General features: G+C 47.3%; 1 protein-coding gene across 5 annotated transcripts in view; it reads left to right on the top strand.

The window, feature by feature from the left end:
* Positions 1–15,476, top strand: part of LOC132406278 (traf2 and NCK-interacting protein kinase-like) — a 268,579-nt gene that overhangs the window by 108,963 nt on the left and 144,140 nt on the right. For all 5 annotated transcript variants that reach the window (XR_009516121.1, XM_059991712.1, XM_059991697.1 and 2 more), the window contains exons 6-9: positions 2,504–2,594; positions 9,134–9,264; positions 11,942–11,996; positions 14,433–14,511. Coding sequence is in view for 4 of the 5 variants with exons in the window: in XM_059991712.1 (XP_059847695.1) it covers positions 2,504–2,594; positions 9,134–9,264; positions 11,942–11,996; positions 14,433–14,511 (356 nt within the window). In the remaining variant the exon portion in view is untranslated. The remainder of the gene's footprint in view (positions 1–2,503; positions 2,595–9,133; positions 9,265–11,941; positions 11,997–14,432; positions 14,512–15,476) is intronic.

The following is a 15,476-nucleotide window of genomic DNA, read 5'->3' as shown; positions in this document are numbered from 1 at the left end:
TTACGAAAAGTAGCGAGTGTCTGGAATGCACTTCTGGGACTGGTGCTGGAGGCAGATACAGCAGAAACATTTAACAGATAGCAACATGGCTGGTAGAAAAATGTTGTGTTATGTAGGAGGGGAAGTTGAGATTGGTTAAAAGGTCAGCACAACATCATGGGCCCAAGGGCCTGGACTGTGCTGTAATGTCTTATGTTCCTATGTCCTATAACGCCTCCTCACTGGTCAAGAAGGCCCAGCTGCGTCTGCACTTTCTGAGGACAATGCGGCATGTAATGCTCCCCACCCCCACTCCCTACCAAAACGCCATCGAGACCGCCCTGCCTGGCTGCATCACCATGTGGTACGGAAGCTGCAAGGCTTCAGACCACAAGACCCCACAGAGAGAGAACAGTAAAAATCACTGAGTGGATCACTGGGGTCTTCCTCCCCACTACTTTTGACATTTACCCAGAGCATTGCAGACATAGGGCCCGAAGTATTGTTGAGGATCCCTACCAACTATCCCACAATCCCTCTGACCCTCTACCGTCAGGAAGGAGGTACAGGAGCATCAGGACTAGGACTGCAAGACTGGGTAACAGCCTCTTCCCTCGGGCTGTGAGTCTAATGAATACCTTGTCACCACCGAGGTCTCATCATTACGACAGTGAGCTGTTTACAGTTTAACTGTGCTGCATATTACTACATGTGTTTTTGGAATATATTTTATTAATTAATTAATGGGAATATTTTGTTTTATGTGCTGTGAGTGATATATGTTTTATGGGTGTAACACTCACCCAACAGGCTGGTATATGTCTAGGGGAAAAGGAGATCCAGTCACTCACCAACCCCACCTCCCACACACGCAGGTGCTGTGGGAATCAAGTTTATTCCGCACGCACACACACAATATCAAACTCACACTAGATACCATTATGGAATGCACTTTAAAGATTTTACTAAAACTAAGAGAGTACTATGCAATACAGTATATTTGAAGAAAAATAAAGTAAAAGGCGGCAACTTATCAAGGTTCGTTCAGTTTAGGCACATCGTTGGAGCTCAAACATCGAACCATTCGACCCCTCGTCACTTTCCTTCGACCTCCACGTCCTCGCACCTGGGACCACCCCGGTGGTCGACCGAGCAGTCCAGCGCACGTCCACCTTCCTCGGCGTCTTCTTCCTGCCTCCCCTGAAAAGACCTCGAAACACCCGCTCCCAGACCCACAAGACAAAATAACATTCCGCATTGGTCAACAAATGAATACAATCCCGATATCAGCAAGTCCGAAGCTAAACAACTGTGTGAGAAAGCAGTTATCATACAAAGAAGCATTCCTACTCTTAACAAACCAAAGAAGCCATTTTGATTAACATACACAGTACACTGTACATGGGTGCACCGTAGTCTGGAGGAACGTTGTTTCATCTGGTTATATATATGTACAGTCAAATGTTGATAAATTTGATCCCCGTGTCTATCAAAGAGTCTGTTAAATTCCCTGGTAGCATAGTGGTTAGCATAATGCTTTACAGCACAAGTGACCTGGGTTCAATTCCCGTCACTGCCTTTAAGTTCTCGCTGTGACCATGTTGGTTTCCATAGGTTTTCCTCGACGTTCCTAAGACATACAGGTTAGTGCGTTAATTGGTCACGTGGGTATGATGGGACGGCATGGCACGGGCTCACTGAGCTGGAAGTCTGTTACCATACTTTATCTCTAAATAAAATAAATATTCACCCCTATCCCAGCCCCGGCAGTATATTCCACACACCCACCACTCTCTGGGTAAAAGAACTTACCAATAACATCTTCCTGTACTTCCCACCAATCACCTTAAATAACTGTCCCCTGATATTAGCCATTTCCATGCTGGGAAAACGTGCTCGCTGTCACTTGATCTCTGACAGAGACCCCATGGGACATAGGAGCAGCATTAGTCTGGATTTTGGTTCCCTTTCCTCATATCTGTCCCTGGATATCAGCTTTAGTTTGACGATCTTTGTGGTATTTGACGCCGCCTGGTGCACGATATAAGACCAAAGACATAAAGTAGAATAAGGCCATTTGGCCCATTGAGTGTACTCTGCCATTCCATTTTGGCTGATTTATTATCCATCTCAACCGCATTCTCCTGCCTTGGTAACCTTTGACGCCATGACAAATCAAGAACCTCTCGACCTCTGCTTTAAGTATACCCAACGACTTGGCCTCCACAGCCATTTGTGTCAAAGAATTCCGTGGACTCACCACCCTCTGGATAAAGAAATTCCTTCTCATGAGGGGTCCCCCCTCATTCTTCTGAACTCCAGTGAGTACAGGCCTTGAGCCATCAAACGTTCCTCATACATTAACCCTTTCATTTCTGGGATCTTCCTCATTGGAGCCTCTCCAATGCCAGCACATCCTTTGTTAGATAAGGATGCCCTCCGCAGTCTCCACTTCTGCCACTGCTCCCCTGACCTGTGAGCCTGCTACTGAGTAACATCTGACCCTTGTCTCCCAACATTCCAGGGCCTGACTCACCTTCACCAGCACAAGGTTATCCACCGTGACATCAAGGGCCAGAACGTCCTGCTGACGGAGAATGCCGAAGTGAAGCTGGGTGAGTGTGTGTTTGACGATTCTACACTTCTGGTGCCTTTGCTGGCGAGAGCCGTTGGCCTGCTGTTGTGGAGTCTGGACGCCGAGTGCTCCAGCCGGAGGTGCCCCCTAGTTGGCTGCGGTGACCACCATCGGAACTGGATTCATTATCATGAAGTTAAATAATGTAAAATGGTTTGTTGATGTGATGGGGGTGTGGGGAGAATGGGAAGAAAGACACAGCTCAACATCTCACATCAGAATCAGGTTTAACATCACTGGCATATGTTGAGAAATGTGTTGTTTTGCACCAGTGATACATTGCAATATGTATTTAAATTACAATAAGACATATATCATCATCATCATCATCTTTGTGTGCCATCGTGTATGACATGGGTGATCATGGCCTTTCCATGACCATGATTGTTCTTGGCAAATTTTCCCAAAGAAGTTGTTTGCCTTCTTTACAGGACGGGTGACCCCAATCATTATCAATACTCTTCAGAGATTGTCTACCTGGTGTCAGTGGTCACATCGCCAGGACTTGTGATATGCTCTGGCTGCTCGTACGACCATCCTCACGTGCCTCTAATTGGGGTGGGGGCGCCGGGGCTAAGCTGCTGCTACACCTTGCTGAAGGGTGACTTCCAGGCTAGTGGACGGAAGGAGTGCCTCACACTTCCCTTATATATATATTTAAATAAACAGTGAAGAAAAGAGCAAAACAGAGAAAGTGTAGGTGGGGTCATTGTCCATTCAGAAATCTGACGGCAGACGGGAAGAAGCTGTTCCTGAAATGTTGAGTGTGTGTCTTCAGGTTCCTGTTCCTCCTCCTCGGTAGTAAGGTGAAGAGGGCATGCCCTGGGTGATGGCACTGCGTCAAGAAGGTAACTTCCATCATCAGTGATCACCACCATCCAGACCTTTCGTGGATACCATCAGGCAGGAGGTTCAGCACCCTAAAGAGAGTGCTGGGCTCTGCCCGGTATTTCATGGGCATCTCCCTCCCCCTCCCCCATCTGTAATATCTGCAGGAGGGGCTGCCTCAAGAGGGCAACATTGATCATCGTGGATCCCCACCACCCTGACCAGGCCTTCTTCTCACTGCTACCAACAGAAACCTGAAGTCCCACACCACAGGTTCAAGAATGGCTACTTCCCTTCAACCAATCAGCCCACCTTAAATCATTAGGTTCTGCAGATGGAACAAATCCATAGCAACGCTATCAAAACACTGGAGAACCTCAGCATCTATGGAAGGGAACAAAGAGTCCGGAACAAATGTTCCGGGTCCAGAGCCTTCCTCAGGATGTAATTCCACCTGCTGGTGCTGTTCTAACTGCTACATTAAAGGACTGCCCATAGTTGTCCTTGAGGCTGGTGGTGAGGACTTCAGGCTTCTGGTGCTCCTGCTTGATGGTAGCCGTGAAAAGCTGGCACGACCCGGATGGTGGAGATCTTTGATGGTGGATGTTGCCTTCCTGAGGCGTCACCCCTGTAGACGCTGTCAGCTTGTGGCCTCATTGCAGCATAGCAATAAGTGTGAAGATCATGAGAGATCGGAGTTCAATGCAGTCCGTGCTTCCCGAGGTCGTCTGGGTTTCCTCCAGCTTCCAAGGTGCTCGGGCGGGCCAGTAGGTTAATTGGTCATTGTAAGTTGTCCGTGATTAGGCTGGGGTTAAATCACAGGTAGGGAGGCAGGTGACCATACACCTGGCTATGCACCACCTCATTTTCCTACCCATCAATTTCAAATCTTGAAAGACATTCCTCTTTCTCCCTTACCTGCTATTCTCGTGACTTACCCTCACATCTTCAGTGAGCAAGTGTCTCCCACGTGCTGAGTTTTGGCCTCAGATGATGACACTGGTTCCATGAGAAGGCTGTTCCTCTGGCCCCTGCCCTAGCTTGGGCCTGCTGTCATCTCTGAACCCGTGTACCTGACCGATCGCTACCCCCTCAACTGGGACGTGAAGATAGCTGTCATCTCTGCTCCCACTTGTTACCATAAGGCCATAAGATGGACGAGACGAATTAGGCTATTTGGTCCATCAAGTCTGCTCCACCATTTCATCATGGCTGATCCAATTTTCCTCTCTGACCCAATCTCCCGCCTTCTCCCCATATCCCTTCATGCATAAAGACTTGGCCTGCACTACTGCCCGTGGCAAAGAATTCCACAGATTCACCACTCTCTGGTTAAATAAATCCTTTTCATCTCCATTCTAAAAGGACATCCCTCTATTCTGAAGCTGTGTCCTCCGGTCTTACACTCTCCCCCCCATAGGAAACGTTCTCTCCACATCCACTCTATAAATGCCTTTCACCATTCATCCCCTTGGTCTTCTGAGTCCAGTAAATACAGGCCCAGAGCCACCAGACACTCTTCACGTGACAAGCCATTCAAACCTGGAATACATAGAACATCACAGAACAGTACAGGGCTTTCAGCCCATGATGTGGGCCGACTTTTTAATCTAATCTTAGATCAATCTTACTATTCCCTCCCACATTACCCTCCACTCTTCTGTCATTCATGTGGCTGTCTAAGAGTTTCTTAATGTCCCTAATGTATCTGCCACTACAGGCACCTCTGGTAGTGTGTTCCACGCATCTCTCACTCTCCATGTGGGATAAACTACACCTGATATCCCCCAAATCACCTTAAAACTATACCCCCTCGATTGAGCCATTTCCGCACTAGGAAGCAAGTCTCTGGTTGTTGACTCTGTCGATGACTGTTATTATCTCATACACCTCTATCGAATCACCTCTCATCCACCTTCGCTCCAAAGAGAAATGCCCGAGCTCACTCAGCCTATCCTCATAAGATGTGATCTTTAATCCAGGCAGCATCCAGGTAAATCTCCATTGCACCCTCTCTAATCCAGGCAGCATCCTGGTGAATCTCCTCTGCACCCTCTCTAATCCAGGCAGCATCCTGGTAAATCTCCTCTGCACCCTCTCTAATCCAGGCAGCATCCTGATAGATCTCCTCTGCACCCTCTCTAATCCAGGCAGCATCCTGGTGAATCTCCTCTGCACCCTCTCTAATCCAGGCAGCATCCTGGTAAATCTCCTCTGCACCCTCTCTAATCCAGGCAGCATCCTGGTAAATCTCCTCTGCACCCTCTCCAATCCAGACAGCATCCTGGTGAATCTCCTCTGCACCCTCTCTAATCCAGGCAGCATCCTGGTGAATCTCCTCTGCACCCTCTCTAATCCAGGCAGCATCCTGGTAAATCTCCTCTGCACCCTCTCCAATCCAGACAGCATCCTGGTGAATCTCCTCTGCACCCTCTCTAATCCAGGCAGCATCCTGGTGAATCTCCTCTGCACCCTCTCTAATCCAGGCAGCATCCTGGTGAATCTCCTCTGCACCTTCTCTAATCCAGGCAGCATCCTGGTGAATCTCCTCTGCACCCTCTCTAATCCAGGCAGCATCCTGGTGAATCTCCTGTGCACCCTCTCTAATCCAGGCAGCATCCTGGTGAATCTCCTGTGCACCCTCTCTAATCCAGACAGCATCCTGGTGAATCTCCTCTGCACCCTCTCTAATCCAGGCAGCATCCTGGTGAATCTCCTCTGCACCCTCTCTAATCCAGACAGCATCCTGGTCAATCTCCTCTGCACCCTCTCTAATCCAGACAGCATCTTGGTAAATCTCCTCTGCACCCTCTCTGAAGCGTCCACATCGTTCCTGTAGTGTGGCGACCAGAACTGAGCATCATACTCCGAGTGTGGTCTAACTAGGGTTTTCAGAGCTGCAGCATTACCTCACGGCTCTTGAACTCAACCCCCCCCCCCCCCAACTAATGAAGGCCAACACACTTTATCAGCTTGCAACGGATTTATGGACATGAGCCCAAGATCTCTCTTCATCTGCACTGCTAAGATCTGCCATTAACCATGTACTGTGCCTGAAACATTGACCTTCCATAGTGAATCACTTCACATTTTTCTGGGTTGAACTCCATCTGCCACTTTTTTGCCCAGCTCTGCATCCTGTTAATGTCCCATTGTAACCTACAACAACCCTCCCCACGATCCACACAAGCAACCTTAGTGCCATCCACAAACTTACTAGGCCGTTAGCCCATGAGACATAGGAACTGGACTGGCCATTTGGCCCATCGAGTCTGCTCCACTAGAAATGGCTGATCCATTTCCCTCTCAACCCCATTCTCCTGCCTCTCCATAATCTTTGGGGAATCTTGCCCAAATCCCTTTGCACTTTGGATTTTTGAATTTTCTCTCTGTTTAGAAGATAGTCTATACTTTTATTCCTTTACCAAAGTGCGTGACCATATTCTTCCTGACATTCCAACTGCCACCTCTTTGCCCATTCTCTTAATCTGTCTGTCCTTCTGCAGCCTCTCTGCTTCCTCAACACTACCTGCCCCTCCACCTATCTTTGTATTGTCCACAAACTTCGTCAGAAAGTTTGTACTAACTTCGACTTCTCATCCAAGTCATTGATAATAATCACAAGAGCTGGGGTCCAAGAGCAGATCCCTGTGGAACACCACTGGTCACTGAATATGATCTACCTTCTTGCCTTCTGTAGGTGAGCCAATTCTGAATCCACACAGCCAAGTTTCCTTGAATCCAGTACCTCCTGACTTTCTGAATGAGCCTCCCACTGCTAAGAATCCTACTTTATACTTTACCTTCAAGTACAGTATGGAAACTATTCTTCCCTTACCCTCACTTTCCAATTTCCACAGGGATCGTTTCCTCCCTTGTCTCTCCCAACTGATCTCTTTCCTGGCACTTACCCTTGCAAGCAGAACAAGTGTTACACCTGCCCCTACATCTCCTCCCTCACTACCATTCAGGGCCCTAAAAAGTCCTTCCAGGTGAGGTGACTCTTCACCTGTGAGTCTGTTGGGGTCATAAACTGTGTCCAGTGTTCCCAGTGTGGCCTCCTGTATATCAGTGAGGCCCGACGTAGATTGGGAGACCACTTCACCGAGCACCTACACCTTGACGGCCAGAGAAAGCGGCATCTCCCAGTGACCACCCATTCCACTTCCCATTCTCATTCTTCTACTGATGCGATGAGGCCACACTCAGGCTGCAGGAACAACACCTCGTATTCTGTCTGGGTAGCCTCCAACCTGATGACATGAACATTGACTCTGGAACTTCTGGTAATTGTACCCCCACCCCTCACTGTTCACAATCAGCATCAGACTGAATATCACTGTCATATGTTGTGAAATTTGTTAACTTACTGGCTGCAGTACAATAAAATACATGATAAATAAATATCGAAAGTAAAACTGATACATAAGCATATACAGTATATGTCTGTTAAATAGTTGTTAAATACGTAGTGGAAATAAAAAAAGTGGTGAAGTAGTGCTAATGGGTTCAATGTCCATTTAGAAATTGGATGGCAGACGGGAGGAAGCTGTTCCTGAATCGCTGAGTGTTTGTCTTCAGGCTCCTGTACCCCCTTCCCAATGGTAACAGTGTGAAGAGGGAATGTCCTGGGTGGTGGGGATCCTTACTGATGGACGCTGCCTTCCTAAGGCACTGCTCCTTGAAGATGCCCTGGATACTATGAAGGCTCATACCCATGTTGGAGCAGACTAGTTTTACAAGTTCCTGCAGCCTTGTGCAGTAGCCTCCCCATACGGTGATGCAACAGTCAGACTGCTCTCCTGGGTACATTTGTAGAAGTTTTCAAGTGTTTTAATTGACAAACCAAATCTTCTCAAACTCCTAGTGAAATATAGCCACTGTCTTGCCTTCTTTATAGCTGCATCAATATGTTGCATCCGGGTTGGGTCTTCAGAGATATTGATACCCAGGAATCTGGGGTTGCTCTCCATTCCTGCTTTATTCTCACACCTTACCTGCCCATCACCTCCTTCTGGTACTCCCCCCATTCCCTCTCTTCCATGGTCTTCTCCCCTCTCCTATCAGATCCCTCCTCATCCAACCCTTTATCTCTTCCACCAACCAACTTCCCAGCTCTTTACTTCACCCTTCCTCCTCTCCCGGTTTAACCAATCACCTGCTGCCTTGTACTTTTCCTCCCCTCCCCCCCCCCATCATCTTATTCTGACTTCTCTTTCTTTTCAGTCCTGATGAAGGGTCTCAGCCTGAAATGCCGACTGTTCACTCTTTTTCATAGATGCTGCCTGGTCTGCTGAGTTCCTCCAGAATTTTGAGTGCGTTGCTTATCTATCAGTCTCTTAAATGTCCCCCTTATATCAGCAAGGTGACTGTCAATTTCTCCCCTTAACCCCATCGTTGTTCGCCCAACATAACCATTGCATGCTGACTTGTTTCCCCTCAACCAATCACAATCCTCCTTGCTGAACTGCACAATGCACACCAGCCAATCAGACATCCGAAATTCCACCAGTTTTGCTGTTGCTCTGGTTTCTTTCCCAGGATTCATGCCCGGTACCTGGAGGTTCCAGGAGATGCTAGAGGAGGGTTTTCTGAATCCAGGCAGGGTTGTTAGGGCACCTTTCCGTGGTGTATCCTTCCACAGGCTCCTGAACTGACGCCCCAGTTCTCTGTGCTCTGGCCTCACTGCAGTTGACTTCGGAGTGAGCGCGCAACTGGACCGCACGGTGGGGAGGAGGAACACTTTCATCGGGACGCCGTACTGGATGGCGCCGGAGGTGATCGCGTGTGATGAGAACCCAGACGCCACTTACGACTTCAAGGTGAGCAGAGAATAGGTGGCAGTGCCCAGATTATCCATTCTGCGCACCCCCCCCCCCCCCCCCCCACCGCCCCACCACCACTCTTCCCAATACATTTCATTAAACCTTACAGCAATGTTTGCAGATGTCAGCTGGGCAGTGCAGTTGACAGTGACGGGTTATCAGGATCTGATCAGCTCACTAAGCGGGCTGAGGAACGGCAAATGGAGTTTAGTGTGAGTGCTGCATTATGGGAAGACACTTGAGAGTGGAACTTTTACAGTGTATCAGAATCAGGTTTAATATCACCAACATACGTCATGAAATTTTGTTGTTTGCAGCAGCAGCGCATTGTAATACGTAAAATATACTATGTTACTATAAGTGCCCACTTTATTAGGTACGATTATACGCCTGCTTGTTAATGCAAATATCTAATCAACCAATCATGTGGCAGCAATTCAATGCATGAAAGCATGCAGACATGGTCAAGAGGTTCAGTTGTCGTTTAGACTAAACTTCAGAATAGGAAAGAAATGTGATCTGAGTGACTTTGACCAGGGAATGATTGTTAGTGACAGATGGGGTGGTTTGAGTATCTCAGAAACTGGGATTTTCACACGCAACGGTCTCTAGAGTTTACAGGGAATGGTGTGAGAAACAAAAATAACATCCAGTGAGCATGAGTTCGTGGGTAAAAATTCCTTGTTAATGGGAGAGGTCAGAGGAGAATGGCTGTTCAAGCTGACAGGAAGACGACAGTAGTGTAGCATGTTACAACAGTGGTGTGCAGAAGAGCATTTCTGAATGCACAACATGTCAAAACTTGAAGTGGATGGGCTACAGAGGCAGATGGCCACAAACACAGTGGCTAAGAAGAATGCAAGAGCAAGGAACTGATTATTGACTTCAGGAGGAGAAAACCAGAGGTCCATGAGCCCGTCCTCATCAGATCGTCAGGGATGGAGAAGGAGGGCAGCTGTAAGTTCCTCGATGTTATCATTTCAGAGGGCCTGTCCTGGGCCATCATGTAAGTGCAATAATGAAGAGAGTACAACAGTGCCTCTACTTCCTTAGAAATTCGTGAAGACTTGGCATGACATCTAAAACTTTGACAAACTTCTATAGATGTGTAGTGGAGAGTAAATTGACTGGTATGGAAGCACCAAAGCTCTTGAATGGAAAATCTTACAAAAATTACTGGATGCAGCTGGTAATGTCCTCCCCACCACTGAGCACATCTACATGGAGCACTGTTGCAGGAAGGCAGTGTCCACCATCAGGGACTCCCACCACCCAGGACATGCTCTCTTCTCACTGCTGTCTGCAGCAAGAAGGTACAGGAGCCTCAGGACTCACACCACCAGGCGTAGGAACAGTTATTACCCCTCAACCATCGGGCTCTAGAACCAAAGAGGATAATGTTTAAGTGAAGTTTGGATAGGTATATGGATAGTAGGGGTATGGAGGGATATGGTCCTGGTGCAGGTCAATAGGAGTAGGCTGTTTAACTTCATTCAACTTCACCAGGCCCACCATTGAAATATTCCACAACTGACCAACCCACTTTCAAGGATTCTTCATCTCATGCTCTCTATATTTATTGCTTACCTATTAATTATAGTTACTTCTTTCTTCTTGTATTTGCGCAGTTTGTTGTCTTTTACACACTGGTGAATGTCCAAGTTGGTGCGGTCTTTCATTGATTCTCTTATGGATATTATTCTATTGAGATTATTAATTATTAATAGAATAATTATTCTATTATGGATTTATTGAGTATGCACACAAGAAAATGAATCTGAGGTGTTTATATGGTGTCATGTATGTTTTTTGATAATAAATTTACTTTGAACATACACTCAATGGCCACTTTATTAGGTACAGGAGGCACCTAATGAAATGGCCACAGAGTATATCTGAAATGCTAAATAAATAGTGCAAAAAGAGAGGAAAAATATTGAGCTAGTATACTTGGGTTCATTGTCCATTCAGAAATCTGATAGTGGAGGGAAAGAAGCAGTTCCTTAAATGTTGAGTATGGGACTTCAGGTTCCTGTACCTTGTCCCTGATGGTAGCAATGAGAAGAGGGAACATCCTGAATGATGGGGGTTTTCATTGATGCATGCCACTTCTTTGAAGCTGTCCTCAACGGTGGGAAGGCGAGTGCCCATGATGCCTGAGCTTATAACGTTCTGCAGCTTTTTCAGATCCTGTGCAGTGACCCCTCTATACCAGACATGATGCAACCCGTCAGATTACTCTTCATCGTACATCTGTAGAAATCTACGAATCTTTGGTGACGTACCAGGTCTCCTCAAGCATCTACTGAAATATAGCCACCGGCATGCCTTCTTCATCAATACGTTAGGCCCAGGGTAGATCTTCAGAGATGTTGATGCTCAGGAACTTGAAATTGCTCACCCTTTCCACTTCTGATCCCTCGAGGAGGAGGATCAGGTGTGTGTTCCCTCGACTTCCCCCGTCCACAATCATCTTCTTGGTCTTACTGATGTTGAGTGCAAGGTTGCTGTTGTGACACCACTCCACCAGCTGATCTTCTCACTCCTGCACATGTCCTTCTCACCATCTGCCAACAATAGTTGTGCCTAGTGACCCAGTTGTAGGTGTAGTCGTGGATGGGTAAGCTTTCTATGAGAACCTGATTTTAACCTTTTCCCGGTTTTCTGTTGACAGAGTGACCTGTGGTCTCTGGGGATCACTGCGATGGAGATGGCAGAAGGGGCCCCACGTAAGTCTCCCAGCTCAGGTGCAAGTGTAATGTCACGTCCGCACATATGGTGAAGTACAGGCAGAGTGAAAGATTCTCAGCAGCATCAGAGGCATGTAGAGACAGACAGCACAGAGGACACCCAGAACATAGACGTGTACAGAACCCGTCAGCCCACAGTATAATGCTAACCTATATAAATCTACTCCACCATGAATCTTACCCTTCCCTCCTACACAGCCCGTGTGCCCCATTTTCCTTCCAACCATGAGCCTGTCTAAGAGTCCTTAAAATGTCGCTGATGTATCTGTCTCCACCACCACTCCTGGTCACGTTTTCCATGCTTCTGTCTTTCCTCCAGTCACCTTAAAGTTAGCCATTTCTGCCCTGGGAAAGAATTCTCTGGCTGTCTGCTTGCTCAATACCTCTTCAGAATCAGGTTTTAATATCACCGACATCTGTTGTGAAATTTATTGACTTTGCAGTGGCAGTGTAATGTAATACATGACAAATATAGGAAAAGACTGAATTACAGTAAATATATTATCAGTTAGAAATCTGATGGCAGAGGGGAAGCTGTTTCTGAGTGTGTGCCTTCAGGCTTCTGTACCTCCTCCCTGACGGTAACAACAAGAAGATGGCATGTCCTGGGTGATGAGGGTCCTTAATGATTGACACCGTCTTTTTAAGGTACCAATCCTCAAGGATGTGTTGGATCCTTCGGCAGCTCGTGCCCATGATGGAGCTGGCCTAAGTTTACAACTCTCTGCAGCTTACTTCCACTATGTGCAGTAGCCCCCTCTCCTCCCCATACATAGAACGTAGAATAGTACAGCACATTACAGGCCCTTCGGCCCACAATGTTGTGCCGACCCTCAAACCAGACAGTAATATGGCCAGTCAGATTGCTCTCCATGGTACATCTGTAGAAGTTTTTGATATTTTAGGTGATATACCAAATCTCCTCAAACACGTAATGAAATGTTGCTGCTTGTCTTCCCTTCTTTAAAGCTGCATCAATAGACAATAAACAATAGGTGCAGGAGTAGGCCATTTGGCCCTTTGAGCTAGCACCGCCATTCACTGTGATCATGGCTGATCATCCACAATCAGTACCCCGTTCCTGCCTTCTCCCCATATCTCTTGACTCCACTATCTTTAAGAGCTCTATCTAACTCTCTTGAAAGCATCCAGAGACTTGGCCTCCTCTGCCTCCTGGGGCAGGTATATGGCGACCAAGTTAGATCCTCAGGTGGATTGCCACCCAGGAACTTAAAATTGCTCACTCTCTCAACTTTTGCTCCCTCCATGAGGACTGGTTTCACCCTTTGTGAAGCTCACAAACTGCTCTTTGGTCTTCCTGACATTGAGTGCAAGGTACACGTCTTATCATCATCTTCACCTCTCATCCTCCTTCACTTCAAAGACAAAAGCCCTAGCTTGCTCAACCTCTCCTCATAAGACCTACTCTCTAATTCTGGCATCATCCTGGTAAGTCTCTACTCCCCCTCTAAAGCTTCTGCTACCTTCCTATAATGAGGTGACCACAACTGAAGACGTTACTCCAAGTGTAGTCTAATCAGGCTGACAATATTAACTGTGATTTTGCAGAGTTATGCTGACAACTCCCTGTATCTCAGTGCTCTAAAGCAAAAAGGAATGTTTTATGATGTAAAATCCACAGAATAAATTTTTTAAAGACGCAGACAAAATGCTAGGGCAGGTCAGGCAGCGTGTATAGGAATGAATAAACAGTTGATGTTTCAGGCCGAGACCCAGGGCCGGAAGGGAAGGGGGAAGACGCCAGAATAAGAAGCTGGGCAGAGGGGAAGGAATGCGAGCTTGGTGGGTGGGAGAGCGGAAGTGAAATAAGAAGCTGGGAGATGATTGGTGTGAATGGTAAAAGGTTGGAGAAGAAGGAATCTGATTGGAGAGGAGAGAGGACCACGGGAGAAAGGGAAGGAGGAGGGGCACCACCCTCTTATTTTTATTCAGGCGTCTGCCCCCTTTGCAGTCCTGAAGAAAGGTCTAGGCTTGAAATGTCGACTGTTTACTCTTTTCCATAGATGCTGCCTGACCTGCTGCATTCCTCCAGCATTTTGTGTGTGTTGCTCTGGATTTCCAGTATTTGCAGAACCTCTTGTGTTTATGAAATAAATCCAAATTGTTGCTGTATTTTAGTGGGAAATCTTCACTTATTTTCTCATTAATACTCGGATAATTCTGTGTGCACCTTGGATGGTACAGCAGTGGGCTGAGGCATAACTACAGTGATATCGACACGTTCTCCCAGGACCTCCCGTTCTCACACTCTCTATCTCTCTCTCCTCCTACACACCCGTCTCTCCTCACTTCCTCCCATCCTCCCCTCCTTACCTGTCACCCTCTCCATCTCTCCCTCCTATCTCACCCTCCCCTCCCATCCTTACCCTCTCTTTCCCCATGTCCCTCCCGCAGCTCTGTGTGACATGCACCCGATGAGAGCACTGTTCCTCATCCCCCGGAACCCACCACCACGCCTAAAGTCCAAGAAGTGGTGAGTATCGTCCGCGCTGTGTTCACCCACCTCAATCCCAGGTTCCTCAGTCAACACCTGGTGAACCCGGGGGAGCTGAGACCCCACCCTCACCTGGTGATCCCAGGGGGAGCCGAGCTCTGCTCCCACCCTCACCTGGTGATCTGCGAGGATTTCAGGGGAGAGCCAGGCTCCCACCCTCTTGGCGCTTTGAATGTCTTGCCTCTAGTTTTGATGGTGTTATTCCAGGCCCCCTCGTTCCTCTAAGCTCCAGCGAGTGCAGGCCCACAACTGTCAAATCCTCTTGTTAAACCTTTCATTCCCAGGTTCATTCTTGTAAAACCACCTCGGTACCCTCTCCAATATCACCCATCCTTTCTTAGATAGAGGGACCCAGAACTGTTTCCCAACTACCTTCTCATAAGTAATAGCAACAACACTCATTTCTGCCTCAAGACAATCTCTTCATGTCCGCTCTACCTGGGCTTTTCAATATTCAACAGGTATCAATGAGATCCCACCTTATATTTCTAAACTGCAGTAAGTACAGGTCCAGAGCCATCAATCGCTCCTCTTTCATTCCTGAAATGATTTTTGTGAAACTCCTTTGGACCCTCTCCAATGGCAGCACATCCTTTCTTAGAGAAGGAAGGGCCCAGAACTGTTCACAACACTGCAGTCTGGTCTCATAAAACCTCAGCATTGGAGATGGTCCCACCTCCCTCCAGACTTAAAGACAGAAAATATTAAAGACTCATTTCATATTTCACATGTACATCGAAAGAGTGAAATGTGTTATTTATGTCAATAACCAACACAGTCTGAGGGGGTGCTGGGGGCAGCCCGAAAATATCAGCATGTTTCTGGTGCCAACTTGGCATGCCCATAACTTACTCCTCCGAACCTGAACCTGTGGGAGAAACCTGGAGCCCTCGGAGGAATCTCCCATGGTGACAAGTTCCTTATGGACAGAGAGGGAGTTAAAT

This window comes from Hypanus sabinus, chromosome 2, assembly GCF_030144855.1.
Source record: "Hypanus sabinus isolate sHypSab1 chromosome 2, sHypSab1.hap1, whole genome shotgun sequence".
In the NCBI taxonomy this organism is placed as follows: Eukaryota; Metazoa; Chordata; class Chondrichthyes; order Myliobatiformes; family Dasyatidae; genus Hypanus; species Hypanus sabinus.
This window is presented reverse-complemented; position numbering and strand designations above follow the sequence as displayed.